The 14,635-nt window shown below is 42.7% G+C and overlaps 1 protein-coding gene across 1 annotated transcript in view; it reads left to right on the top strand.

The window, feature by feature from the left end:
* The window catches only part of NOX1 (NADPH oxidase 1), a 48,567-nt gene extending 35,227 nt beyond the window's left edge, over positions 1–13,340 (top strand). The window contains exons 10-13 of the mRNA XM_086964629.1: positions 4,362–4,524; positions 6,124–6,270; positions 6,539–6,663; positions 11,691–13,340. Of these exons, the coding sequence (XP_086820755.1) occupies positions 4,362–4,524; positions 6,124–6,270; positions 6,539–6,663; positions 11,691–11,817 (562 nt within the window). The 3' untranslated portion in view covers positions 11,818–13,340. The remainder of the gene's footprint in view (positions 1–4,361; positions 4,525–6,123; positions 6,271–6,538; positions 6,664–11,690) is intronic.
* The last annotated feature ends 1,295 nt before the right edge of the window (positions 13,341–14,635 follow it).

Raw genomic sequence — 14,635 nt, 5'->3', positions numbered from 1 at the left:
CAACAGGACGGAAGGAGAGCAGAAGGCAAATAAGTAAAGAAGAAAAGTTAAAAGGAAGCAGGACGGGACGTAATCTCAAAAGAAAGACCATGAAAAAGGAAGGGAGAGGGTAGATGAGAATGAAGCTTGGAAAGAGGGATAGAAAAAATGGAACAAAGAAATACAAGTAAAAGATGGAAGGAGAGAAAAAGCAGAAAAATAGAATGGAATGTGAAAGTGGCAGATGGAATGGCAAAAGAAGGAAAAGAAAAAATAACATGGAAGGAATAAAACAATAAAGATAAAAGGGGTGAAGGAAGGACAGGAGGGCGATAAAGAGTACAAAACAACAAGAGAAGAATGGGAAGACAGAAAGCAGCAAAGAAATTATTGCGAAGGGTAGAAAACTAGAACGATGTGTACTCATGGGATGAAAAAAAGATTCTACAGAAGGAAAAGAAGATAAAAGAAGTAATGAGGAGAATGGAAATGGGGAAATAAATAGAGGGTACGAAAAAAGGAAAGAATGGAAAAAAGTTAATACTGGTAAATGTGCAGTTTTGCCAAATTCTTTTAAAATAATGCTGCAAACTGTATCATTTTAAAGCATTGTACTAAGGGGAACAAATGCCACTGGCTCTTTAATAGAAAGTGTCAGGTTCACTAACTTTGTTAGGGATATTTTGTTTCGTGTGGCTCAAATTGTATTTTCCAGTCTACTCTCTTGCTTGAAATGCATGGTATTAAAGGGGCTGCACTAGCAACCTTTTGGATACTATTTATGAAAGAAGCAGATTATTAATGTATGTATCAAAAAATTTAAAGAGTACCTTTTCCTTCCTATGCAAAACCTTTTGTGTAGGCAAGTGTTTCCTTCCCTCACACGATCTGCTGAAACTTGACTTTTCTATACATTTTCTCACACTAAAGACCGCAATTCCGACTGGATAATTTAGGTCTAAGTACAAAGGCCCAAATATGTGCGTGAAAAGCATTGCAAATGGAGGCAAAAATGTACACTTAAAACCGTGGTTATGTTAACCTTATGTGAATGGACCACTTCCAAGAGAAAAACATGAGGCGACATTTATTCGTATGGAAATACCTCCAATCCGGATTTTCTGCTACGTTGTTTTCAAAGCCTCACTCGTGCGCATGTATGTACCTTTTACTGCAATAGATGCCCCAATGAGCTTTTTCTTATAACGTTTTAGCCGAAGCTGATACATTAGGCAATTGTGGGAGGACGTGCTTAACTTGAGCTGGTGGTTGCCAGTGGGGACCACCAGTACTTATTTTTCCTAATCAGACATTGACTGAGAGCAAGAGGGGGGAAAACACACAAAGGGGAAAGAAGGAGGAAGAGAAAGAATGAAAGCGCATTACAAAGGGGGAAGTAGGAACCTGCAAGAGGGAGATAAAGGGACAGGGAGTGGCTGGTAGTGTATTAAACAGGCATGAGGTGGATTCAAGATTACGTACCCTAGGTATTTGAAGCGCTGACATTTAATAGTGCTGGCAGGGTGCTTCAGAGCAGAGAATCGTACATCGTAACTCATTCTTTTACAAATGAAGCTCTGCTGGGAGGCCTATGCTATGCGGGTTAGTTTTCTTTGTTCTGTTCCTCAAAGAAATGGATGGAGACCTCCATCCCTCGCTTCCGTTTTTTGTTCCAATTTGTTTCCTGGTTTGTTTGTCTCTCACTTACCTTTTTTGTCATGCGCTATTTAAGATGTATAAGTGAGGAAAATTTTGATTGATTGTGGTGGCCCATATTTAGAGTTTGTTTGGTAAATGGACCAAGAGTGAGGCCCTGACTCCTAAGATGTTACATACGAGTTCCTCTTCCAAAGGCACGGATTTACCTCCATCATAAAATGCAAAAACATTTAGGGCCAGATGTATTCTTCCCATTCCCAAGCCAAGAATGTGCAATTTGCACACCAACTGGTTTGCGTATGTGAATGCAGTTTGTGATGTGACCTATGTACTAATGGGTTGGATCCCACATTGTGCACAACAACCTGCCTAATCAATCCGGCAGATCACAATTTGTGACCCGTGGTGATTGGCTACAAATACTGTAATGGAGACCTGGAAGGCTGAGCCGACCCATGTTCCTGCATTTGCTTGTCGAAAGGGAAAACGGTGTTCCTTAAAAAGCAGCCGGTTTTCATTAAAGGGACCAGTGCTGCTTTAAAAATATCAAGTTCACAAAGACTTACTGGGGCCTCTCCTCTACCCCCCCCCCCCCCCCACCCCCCTTGCAGGACAACTACTTTTTTTTATTAAAGTATTACACAATTCTTTTTACGAGCCAGAAAAACATTTCCGACTTGTAAAATGGCTTCTGAACATCATAAAATCCCTATTGTGGTACTGATTTTATAGTGGTAGTAATTTTACAAATCACAGTTTTTCATTACAAAGGGGATTTGTAGTCCTGCCTTTAGTTTTCTTTTTAGTTTAGAAGAGAAGTGCTTGTATGAATGTGAATAAACGATTAAATAAAAATAAACTGTAACTTCCGGAACATTTTGCCATGTACTATTGAGGAGACAGAAGCTACTTGCGAAACAATGCAACAGTTGAGATCTTTGATTAGCCAATATCAACTTCTTCGAGCAAATATTTACTATTCTTTATAACGTTTCATCACCTGACCTCACTCAACAAACTTAGATATGGTTAATAGCCACTCATTTTTAGTTGTTTATGCAGAGATGATACTTGGATCATAACCCCGACTATTCAATTAGAGGCACAGACTGCACTAAAGCTCAACTTGTGCAATAATGTCTGAACCAGGAAGAAATTTAGAACAAAATGAAATACCGTAGATCACTTCTGAACTATTGACCCAGCTGCGATGGTTTATATCACTTCCTTAAAGTACTTTGCTCACAACCAAGATAATGTGACATTAAGGGGCTGATTTCGATTCCAGGCGGAATTGCTTCTGTCCTGGGACCGACTGACGCCCGGTTGGCGGTCCCAACTGCCTAATAAGGATGCGACCGAACACTGTTCAGTCGCATTCCTACATGTTACTATGGGAGCATGCATTACAGCCGTAAACTGGCCGTAATGCATGCTCCCATAGGGAAATGGGAGGTGTGGTTCATCCTTTCTCCCAGTGGCAGGCACCTCAAGGTACCTGCCACAGGGTGCAGGGATCAACAGGGGGACACCATAGGTGCCCCCTCTGCCCCCAACCGGTGGCCACACACACACACAAGGGGGCCCTGTTGGGAGCCCCCAAACACACTTTCTGAAAGGTTTTCATGCCGGACAGGCTGGCATGGAAACCATGCTGGAAACCGTGCATCATAATCTAAAGAGCGGAAAGGCCCACCATTGAGAACTGTCCAGCTTCCGACTGGCTTCCAGGCTCCTGGAGCCCGTCAGCAGCCAGCCAGAATGACTGGCCGATTGGAAAATGAACTGCAGGGCCGCTTATGATGTAGCCCTGAAAGCTCCGACTGTTGGTCGGAACCTTTACGGGCTGCATCGTAATCTGACCCTAAATGTGGCACACCCTTCATTGGCAAAAATAAATGTAAACACATTTTTGTTTGTGTTTTAATGGTTACAATGAAAAATCATATTGGACTGTGTACATTAAATTATTATGTATTTTAGACAAACTGGACTCTGTAGGTCTTGATATGAAAGCTAAAATGTGACCGAAGTCATGCAAAGTCCTTTTGAAAATGAACCACAACTAACACAAATATATATGTAAAAAAATAAAACCAAACTTTCAAGTTAATTTAATATTTTTTCTTTAATATGGGCAAATATGGAGAGCATGTGCATATTACAATGCATTAAACCCCAATGCTTGTTTGCAAAGTAACAGAATTTAATCCTAGCTAATCAATTATCCCCTCAAAGGTATAGGTCTTATCTGCCACCTTCGTGGATTAACAAGTGAACCAATAAGTGTTAGACCTGGTCAGTTAAACACAAATTGGCAACCTCCTAACCAATAAATAAGAAGTCCACCTTTGTAAAACTGCGTCTACTGAATGTCGTACAGGTACAAAATGTACAGGTTTCCTCTGGGAACGGCATCAGTTTGACTGTCCTCTAAAGAAGCTCAAAATGATCATTGACGCAATACTAAGCAGCATGACCATTTCTTACCACTTTCAGGTCCTCACCAGTGCCTTTACTGTTCTAGAGCTATACAACCCCTCCTTTACAAACTTTAAACCCAACAAAGTCAAGTATGCCTATCAGCCTTATGACAGAAATTGAATATCAAATTCATTGAGTTTTGTTTACATTCATGAGTTATTCTGAAGAAGTTTGAAGACCCTCAGATCGAAAAACATGTAAAAGAATGGCCCTTACTGAAGTCTTCCTTTCCTTGCCAGGATGGAGGTGGATGGCCCCTTTGGCACAGCCAGTGAAGACGTTTTCCAGTACGAAGTCAGCATGTTGGTTGGAGCAGGGATTGGGGTCACGCCGTTTGCCTCAATTCTGAAGTCCATCTGGTACAAATTCCAACGCAGCGACCAGAACCTCAAAACAAAAAAGGTATGCATGTCTTCAATGTAGCTTTATTTGATGGTACTGCTGTTTTCGTTCTGTAGTACATATGTCATTGTGATAAAAGTCATGTAAGGTCCAACACAGTAAGACATTGAAATTCATAATCTCACACTTTTATTTGAAGTCAAAATGTGAGCCTTAGGGGCATATTTACTAAGTGACTGAGCGCTCTGTTAGCCTTCTTGGCTTAACGCTGCGCTCCGCCACTTCAGAAACGCAGGGCTGCACCATATTTACAACAATATGGTGCAGCCCTGCGTTTCCCCCTGCGCTGGCGCTAGATTTAGCAGCCTAGCGCCAACACAGGCACCCCTGCACCATAGTGCCAGGGTGTCTGCATTGCAGGGGGAAGATTGTTTCTTCCTGCACATAAACAATCATTGGCGTTTTTGCTGTTTCCATGTGTGCTGCACAATGCAGCACACATGGAAACCGCAAATACAATGAGAAAATAAACATTTCTCCTTGTTGTGCCATGTTAAGATAAAGTTTTCCCTGGCCTTAATTTTGGCGCTGCCTCCTATTTACGCCATCCTTGAAAATAGGGGGCAGCATCAAAATCATTGGGTGTTGCGGTGGAACGCTCACCACAACACCCATTGCCCACCCCTTTCACGCTAAGTAAAGCGTGAAAGGGTACCTTATTTACAAGGCAGCGTTAAGCTATGCTATTCACCTTCACTTGCGTTGCAGGCCGGCTCAGTACAATGCTGACAGGTGTTTACACCCCACTACTTCTCCAGCTGCTGCACTAGAGTGTGCTACTCTGCTTATCTTGGGTGTTAGTTTTTCAAGTGTGTGAAAGATATACATTAAAAAAAACATGTCTCTATACCTTTCGTACCTTACATCGGTCTTGCAACTACTGGCATACAAAAACCTGAAGAATTGCAAATTTTCACATAAAGAGTCGCATTTCTTGTGTTTTTGAGAGTTTCAGACAAAGGGGCAGATTTATCAAGTCACACAAAGTAGTGTAAGACTTGATGTGCTACTTACTTTCCAGCGCAAAACATTTTTTGCACAGAAAGGTTGCCCTTTTTGTAGTGATTTGTGGTACATTGTGTCAAGAATGCATTCCATGAGTGCATTTGGGCGTTCTGACTCTAACTCTCATTGTTTTGATGCTTTGAGTAAAACACATAACATCTCCTTAAGGCAGGCACAAAACCAGAGAAATGTTTGAATGTATCTCCATTATGTGTGCCACACCGTACAGTACACCTACAATGTGAAACATGTTTACACATGTGTAAGCATAGGATTTTGTACTGGAGGGGTTTCCCTGCCAGTGCAAAACCTATTCTAGACAACATGTGCATACCTTTGTACTGTGGTGCAAAGGAGTGTGCATGGCGCTAGGCAGCCTTGAAGAGCGCCAGTACAAGAGAAGAGAGCTCTCGGTTGCTGCGTTGCCCTATTTCTTTCCAAACCTTCTCCACAGTTCTGAAACTTTCCACCAAGGTAAAATGTTAATACTCTGCATTAATCGTGTAACACGGCGTATTATTTTGCTACTGAAACGTGTTTTTGGTTCTTACTTTCTGCACCTTTCTTTTGCATCTCTCTGGATTTGCACCACAGATTTATTTCTACTGGATCTGCAGAGAGACGAGCGCCTTCGCTTGGTTTGCTGACCTCCTCGCCTCCCTGGAGGAAGAAATGGACTCGTCCGGCAAAGCGGGCTTTCTGAACTACAGGCTCTTCCTCACCAACTGGGACAACAACCTTGTGAGTCACCCTGTTGTACTGCTGGAAAGGCGTAGGCGGAAATAGGGGAAACAAATTATCAGTATAACTAGTCTCCACGCCCAAAAATTCCCAGACACCTAAATCGCCTATTCAAATATTAACCTCAGTTACCTGTGAGTAAAGGAATGCGACTTCCTGGAGTTCTGTGAGATGAGTGTCCAGTCATAAACTGACAATAAATCGCGGGTGCTGCTGACGCGCCTTTTACTGACACGCCCAGTGACTTAAGTGTCCTCTTTCTTTCTAGGCCGGACATGCTGTAATCAACTTTGACAACGCCACTGACGCAGTCACAGGCCTCAAACAGAAAACCTCCTATGGCCGGCCTGCGTGGAATAACGAGTTTGCGGCAGTCGCAGAAGCGCACCCCAGGTGAGCAGCATCTACAGATGCGGGCACTTTTTTGTGCAGTTTTATTTAGCGCAAAGTTGACCCGAAGGTACCGGGGCGCCTTTTACATGAGCACTAGTTGCATTACCGACACATTAATGTTTAGGCAAGGAGAGATTAAGCTGCAGATTTTAAAGAAAGTGCCACAGGGCCGCACCGCAAGCCCTTTGGCTGCGCCATGCTGCAGCACTTTCCGAGCACAGGAATGCAACATATTTGCAATGATATGTGGCATTCGTGTGCTTTACCCTGCACTGGCGCACAAATAGCTGCCATGCGCCTGCGTAAGCACCCTTGCACCATGATGCAAGGATGCCTGCGCCACGGGGAGATTGTTTTTGTACAGGCACCTTCCTGTACAAAAACAATTACTACAGGCATTTTCCCCTCTCAATGTGTGCTGTAGAATGCAGCACACATTGAAAGAGGAAAAAAATGAGGAGAAATAAACATTTCTCCTTGTTGCGCCTCGCTACGCCACCCCACATATTGACACATTTCCAGGTTACAATTCCTTGTCAATCTGGAAACATGTCTCGTTCCATGGGTGTTTTGGGGGGAACACCCATGGAACGCCCCTTTAACGCAAAGTTTTGCATGTAAAGGGGCCATATTTAGAAGGACAGGAAAAGCCATGCAGGGTAACTTTTCCTGTCCTTGTAAATATGGGTCAGGGAAATGCTCTGCCAGTGCGTCACAAACTGACGTACTGACAGCACAAGAGGCTTGTAGATCTGCCTCTATGTGATTTGCCCAGAATCTCAGGATGTTGAGCGTCCGCCAGACTCTAACCTGGTTCCCCAGCTTGAAAGTCGTCCGCTCTAGCCATTAAGCCTCATAGCAAGAGCTTTCTGTCTGTGCCAGATTACATTGTCCTAACTGGGGGTGGGGAACCTGTGAACTGTTTTTCCACTGTTGGCACCTAGGGATAAAGTGGGAGACCAATAGTGTACAGATACACTGCGGCCCGTGGTGACAGGAGGGCGGGCCTTTGCCAAGGGCGCCCGGATACCGGCCTATACAGCCGCCTCAGTGTATCACTTCAGAGGGCGTTCACACTCCTCTCTCAGGCGGTACTAGGCTGGTAAAGAGTGTGTCATTGGTTGTGCTCTTTCTAGTGGCATGGCTTCAGCCTAATGGAAAATGCACTGAGACCATTAATGCTCTTCATACGAGCACATCAACAGGGGCCCGAGGTGATGGTGCCTTTTCACTATTGTCATATTTGGAATTAGGCTGGCAACCGTCAGGTGAAAAGTTCCCTCACCGAACTGCTTTGTCACCTCATTTCCAATCTTAACTAGTCTGAAGGGTCATTTCATGAGTGTAGAGGGGAAGTCTCCCAGCAGGTTGTTGTAAAGTGTTAACTTTGTGCTTTGGTACTTTAGTGGTAAATTGTTTCAGAAGTTTCTATGGATTGTGAGTGGGACGTTTATGTAAATGTTTTGTAAATTGCTGGTTTGGGCCAGATTGCCACTTCTAGAGTTGATGTATGTGGTGAGGCCATTCTTAAGTTGGCCAACCCTTTCCTGGGAGATCAAAGATCAACACTTGCAGTGGGTTGTTGATCATATCACAAATAATCTGTTCCCAGCTGCTCTGAAATGAAAACTGCACTTATAGTGGCCCGCCCCCCTTTTTAAAGATGGGTTAATCCTAGTCATTTCGAGGTGACAATGGAAAACCTCTGTTAAGAAGCTTGTCTGCAGGGTTTTACTTGAAAATAGCCCGTCTTTGAGAACTGGAAACACAGATTCATTCAAGGATAAGGATTTCTGGAGACCATGGTGTGGGAATGTCACCAGCCCACTATTCAAATGTTTTGATCTCCCAATGACCCTGTGAAGATATCAAAAAATCCAACACACAACCACTAAGTTCTTAAACATCTGTGAATAGCAGGTGGATAACTATATCCAATTCATGGCGAATGGAGATAATTTGTCAAAACAACAAAACATTATTTCCCAGCAAGAGGCGGGACCTGAATTAAAATATAGATAGCAAGCTCAGAGGGGTGTCTGTGCCTACCCCTTAGTACTTGGCAAGCTGTCTTGCCCATCTTTTGGTAATGGCAGCACTTCCCCACTGCTGACAAAGGAGATAGAGGGATGAAGATGTGACACATTGCCGCCGCCATTAGCTGCACACAACTAGCAGACCTATGAGAAATTGTATTCTTAATGGGAAAGCTCCAGATGAGTTCTGAGTTTTCCCCCAGAGAGCATTGATATCAAGTGCGCTCCTAATATATGGCACACATGCCTTTGATATGTAGGCTTGGCACACACTGATGTCAGAATTAGCACAATAACTTTTCCTCTTAATGTGCAACACCTCTTTGTGCATTGCCCGAAGCTTACCTCAATTAAATGTCCAGTCCCTGGGCTGATGTCTTCCCTATGTTGGCCTATTTGTCAGTTTCTTGTTTCCTTCACTGTACTATTGTCAAGTACTAGAGCGAGGTATGCAGTAACATCATGACCTCAAATGTATGGTCACTTCAAGAATTATTGCCATCGTAGAACAATTAGAGTTTTGTCAGCCGTCTTTACCATCAGTGACCACTATTTTCTACCTTGCACCCGCAAGCCGCTCCTTTGTTTTGATATTTCAGCCCCCACTTTGTTTTCTTTTCTCTGTTACAAAGACCATCCTTTATAGCTACTACCAGACCATAAGTTGTTACCTAGCTATAGGGACATTTAGCTAGTAACTATAAAGGCATATTTATCACTATATCACACAGCACCGCAAATCGCCTTGCTGCGCTGTATGACATGGAAAGGGCAGGAATGCGCCGTACTTAAGACTGTATGGTGCAATTCTGCCTTTTCCCAGCGCTGGCACACAGTGTGCTGCCGTCGCGTTATTGCAGGCCTTCTTGCACCGTAGTGCAAGGGTGCCTGCATTGTAAGCAGGATTGTTTAGTGCAGGAAGGGCAACCTTCCTGCTCAATCGTCTGAGGCATTTTCCTCTTTCTATGGGAGCTGCCGAAAGCAACACACATAGAAAGAGGAAAGAATGGGGAGAAAAAAACATATCCTTCCTTGTTATGCCTCACCTTGGCAGGAGTTGCAGCTTTGGAGCATTCCCAGGTCCACCACTTATGTAAATTTTGGAATGAGTCAAAATCCATGGGTTTTGTGAGGGAATACCCATGCACCACCCATGGAATACCTCCCTAGGGTAGAGTAATGCGACGCAACAATTTGTTCTGTGTTGCGTTACTCTGGATTTATCAACCCACTCATGGCTTGATAAATCTCATCTCAACAGCAACTAAACCCTTGATAAATATGGCACTAAAAATTCATGCAACGCAGTGCGCAAGGCAAGTTGCTGCACTGCTTTGCATGAATTGGAGAGGGCTGAAGTGCACCATATCTAATAACATATGTTTTCTTTATCTCTCTCCCTGTTAATCCATGGGTGGATGCGCGGGTACCCCCATGCTCCACCCATCAAATGCTTCCCACTTAAAAATGCAACGCAGTGTAAGCCATCGCGTTACATTTCTTTGTAAATCGCAAATATGCCTTTGCATTACCTTGCATGACTCGGGGGCGGTGCAAATTCTTATAAATATGGGCCAAAGGTCTGTGTGAGTACAATGCACACACAAAGATTCTGCCGTAGCTTGTCATTAATTGATACAAGACAATGCATAGAAAACTGTGACAACATGTTGGTTTATTCATATCTGAATAGAAGCTAAAGGTAAGAGAGGGCTATCAGAGGCCAGATTTACTAAACTTTGATGCAAGGCAGCAAGAGAAGTTGCTACACTGCATTGCGTCTAATGGGAGAAAGCAGAAATGCACCATGTCTAAGATATGGCACAGTTTTGTTCTGTTGTACCCCTGGTGCACTTCTGGTTGTCTAGCTCCAATGTAGAAATCTGGCGCCATGATGCAAGGGTACCTGCATTGTTGTGAGAATAGTTTTTGTGCAGGAAGCTCACCTTCCTGCCCAAAATCTATTCCTGAAGGCATATTCCTTCTTGTATATTTGCTGCGGAAAGTGCCACCCATGCAAAGAGAAAGTAAGAAGTAGAAATAAAGAAATATCTCCTTGTTACACCAGTCACTGGTACCATATCGGCACAAACCCACATTTACTGGCTTTAGCAAATATGGGTTTGTATCAAAGTCTGTGGAAGCCCGAACGCCCACTCTACACCTATGTAACGCCTCCCAGACACAAAGCAACGCAGGCAAGCGGTATACACTATTCTGTGTTGCATTACTTTTGTGATAAAATCCTGCACAAAGCCATGCAAATCTTGATTTGTGTGGCATGGTAAATCCCAACAGGGAGTTTCAGTCGAGGCTGCGCCACAAAAGTGATACAGCAGGCACAAGATCTTAGTAAATCTTGTCCCAGATATCCAGGAGAAGCAGAGCGCATAATGAGATTTGAAGCAAAATTAATTACATAAAATAGCTCATGCAACTAGTAATCCTTGATACACAAATACTGTTGGCTTCAATAAAACACAATACGGTGGGCTTCATGGAGTATGTTGACTATGTATTCACAGCAATAGGAAAGGCTGTGACCAAAATGGTAAAGCAATTACAGACCCTTTTCTTTTGATGACAAAAGCTCATCATTGCTAGGAAAGAAGCCAGCTATATGGATGCCAATTCACCAAAATTCCAGGAGTAATGGAAGAGCCACCGCACACTCTTTGGCATAAAAGATTTAACCCTTCGCCCAAACATCGTCCAATTGACTGTTTAAAAGGGCAGTGCAATGGAAACCACTGGAAATAATCAGGGCTCTGGAAACACTGCTTATTATTATTTTCTGGCACTACCTTCTTTACTGCTCAGATCAGGTGTGGCAGAGAGGGAGCCAGGGAGAAGAGTGGGGTAGTCAGGGGTGGCAGTGTTACCTCTAATTGACACTGATGAAGCCCCCCTATTTACGCCAGCAGTGCCGAAGGACCATGTATTATTTTCTATGCTCTTTTTCACACCAGTAATTCGCCTCTTCTTTTGCAGATCGGTGGTGGGTGTATTCCTTTGTGGTCCAACAGCTTTGGCGAAGACCCTGCAGACAGCTTGTCATCAGCATTCGAGCATTGACCCTAGAAAAGTCCAGTTTTACTTCAACAAAGAGAACTTCTAAGGGGTACAGCTAGTTACAAGACTTTCGGATGATTTGCTAAGAAACTCTTGAATGCCAAGAGCCTCCACCTCCATTTAAGTGTCAAGCGTTTGTAATGAAAGTGGAGCTCCAGGCAATCCAAGGCTTTATTTAGAGTAAAGCTGAAAAGCAATTCATCCTCGCTTCACCTCAGGACTTGAGCAACATTGATAACAAAAGTTGTCTGCTTCCTTTTATATTGATGGGTTGCACCATTCTCTTCAAGAACATGGCAGCAGAGGCACTCTGCTCCTCAACCACTGAAGATGTGCTGTGACCCAGTGCGAGTACACAATGGAGTGATATCTGTTTACACCGCCTCATTAACCCTTGATGGCACGTGATCGAGGAGACAAGAGACAATTGGATAAACACATGTGAAGTCACTAAAGGTGCATTTCAAATGGTGATTCCAAATCCAGCTAAGGGAGAGCAGTTCATGGCTCTCATAGAATATCATGTTGTAAAGCTTCTGTTACTAAATTATGTTTCCATGTGCTTCATTATCACCATCAGGAGAGAGAGCATGCCACTTCTGGAGGCTTCATCAAAAGGTGGAAAACCATCTTAAGCTGCTTATGCCAATTGAGGCAACCTGGGTAGCCATGTTTCAATGGAGAAGGCCTTAGCTTGCACCGAAAAGTCTGACTGGAATCAGTTTTTGTAACCTCACAGCTTGGGGTAGACCATGTAAAAATGAGTTATTATTAGGGTGTGCACTGTAGACTGTGCTACCCAGCAGCGCTTGGATATAGGGTTTATTAAATTTCCTGTACACCTTTTGATTCAATTCATGAATCTTGTCTTCCTTGATCTCATCTTCTCCACCCCTTTTCTCTCTAATCCTCTTTCCTTTTCAATACCTCTAGTTCATCTCTCCCACCCCTTTAACTCCTGCACTCTCGTATTTCCACTCTTCGTTCTCTTTTACTCTCAAAGTTTTATCCTCTAAATCTAGTTGAATAATATCATTTACAGGGCTTGATTGAGACAGGATGATCAAAGTGTTATGAAAGAACCACTCTAATAGCTGATCATAAATCAGCAGAGTATGGACGGTCACCTTGCAGCATTTGTGAATGATGTTTGAGATGAACCCATTGTACCAATGGATTATTGAGAGAAAGGCAGTGTCGTCATTCGCCTCAGGACAACCCACTGCTATGCAGTGACCATGCATGTGGAACACGTATGCAACCAGTCCTTTTCTGTACAGTTTTAGTAATGAAAGTGCATGTTCTCACCTTCTAAATAAAATGTATTTACTCGAGCTTGCTTTACTGTAAATAACATATTTTCGGCGGTGTGCCCTCCCTCGCAAGGTTTTGTAGGGTGAGCTTCACTTACTCCGATTCAGCTTGTATTCCGTTTAGTCTTAACAGGCACATGGTACAGGGTCTCCTTTAGTATTGTTTTGCTATTTTTCGGTGTTGATTGCCAATTAAATTATTATTAAAGCCCTCTCGCTAAATCATGTTTTTAAAAAATAAAGATTTGACTTTAAACACGGTTGCCTTCATCAAGATCTGTAATAGGTAAAGCTTTTGGATTTGAAAATGACAATCTCTTTTAGTTTTGTTATTTTATATGCAGTGAAGTAATCATATTTGCACAGCGCTATTGATCTTGCAGCGCTGGAGATCCAGATAATTGGTTATGAGGCAGGGGAGACAAGAGTAATATGCTCCCTGGAAAAAGAAGTAGCCACATCCTGGAAAAAGCAAACACATAGGGAATGCAAGATGAAGTAAACATGTGAAATGTAAGCAGGAACAACATGGTTAACTTAACGCTTTTACATGTATTATTCACAAATTAATTAGTTATTTTTTCCTGAAAGTTAAAGACATGACTGCAGGGCCTGAAAGAACCATTTCAATGTCCATCGCTTATATTCTTACAAAATGTAAGCAGTATGGTTTTGAAATAACAACATCCCTGATCACAGGGCAGCGGAACACATTTTATAAAATAAAATAAGAAAAACAGCTGATGAGGATCATATTAAACGTTTTCCTCTCTATGCATTAACCAGGTATTGGAGTACCTCCAGGAATGGTGCACTTCCCCACCTGAGGAAAACAATGATGTTCAAATAAAGGCAAGAAAATGAAAGTAGCTCTTCACGGGCAAACTTTGTAAAGTGGCGCTGTGTAGGAGTTTGAATAACACCCATGTGGCCTGTTTGCAACCCCTCTGTCTTGCTTTAATTTTTGTTTTTATTTTTATATTTTAAACCATTTTTTCCTCGTCATATGAGGCTGCACTTTGGAATAGAACAATGTCAGAAAAAGAAAACATTTGTAGCAAAAGTGTCTTAATTTTTTGTATCAATTTCACAAGGTCAAAAAGTTTCTTAGTTTTTTGTATCCATTTCACAAGGTCAAAAATAAAGAGGAGAGGAAAGAGATTAAGATCAATTTGTTAGTCATGTTTTTAAGCAAGTGAGAAGGAGCGAGACAGACAGAGAGGGAATAAGAGTCAGAAAAGAGATGGGGGGCGGAGCTGCAGCCAGTGGCAGAGCAGGAGAATTTAACAATCTAGGAAGGTGGGCGGTGTGAGATGAGTGTGGTGAGGGGGTAGGGAGGTGGGGTTCATTATATTGAGAAGGGGGCCCCTACACCATGGTGAGGCAGTTACATCCATGCGATTGGTTAGATTTATTGTGAGTGGACCAAAGACTTGCATTGTGACCAAACATATACAAATAAATAAAACATTCATACTTGTGGATTTAAGAGTTTCTTCCAACTTTTTTTCTGTTATCGAGTTACATGTACATCTTGGGGGTGAAAAACAG

Source organism: Lissotriton vulgaris, chromosome 4_1 (genome assembly GCF_964263255.1).
Source record: "Lissotriton vulgaris chromosome 4_1, aLisVul1.2, whole genome shotgun sequence".
Classification (NCBI taxonomy): domain Eukaryota; kingdom Metazoa; phylum Chordata; class Amphibia; order Caudata; family Salamandridae; genus Lissotriton; species Lissotriton vulgaris.
Note: the sequence above shows the minus strand (reverse complement) of the source record. Positions and strands in the feature narration are given on the sequence as shown.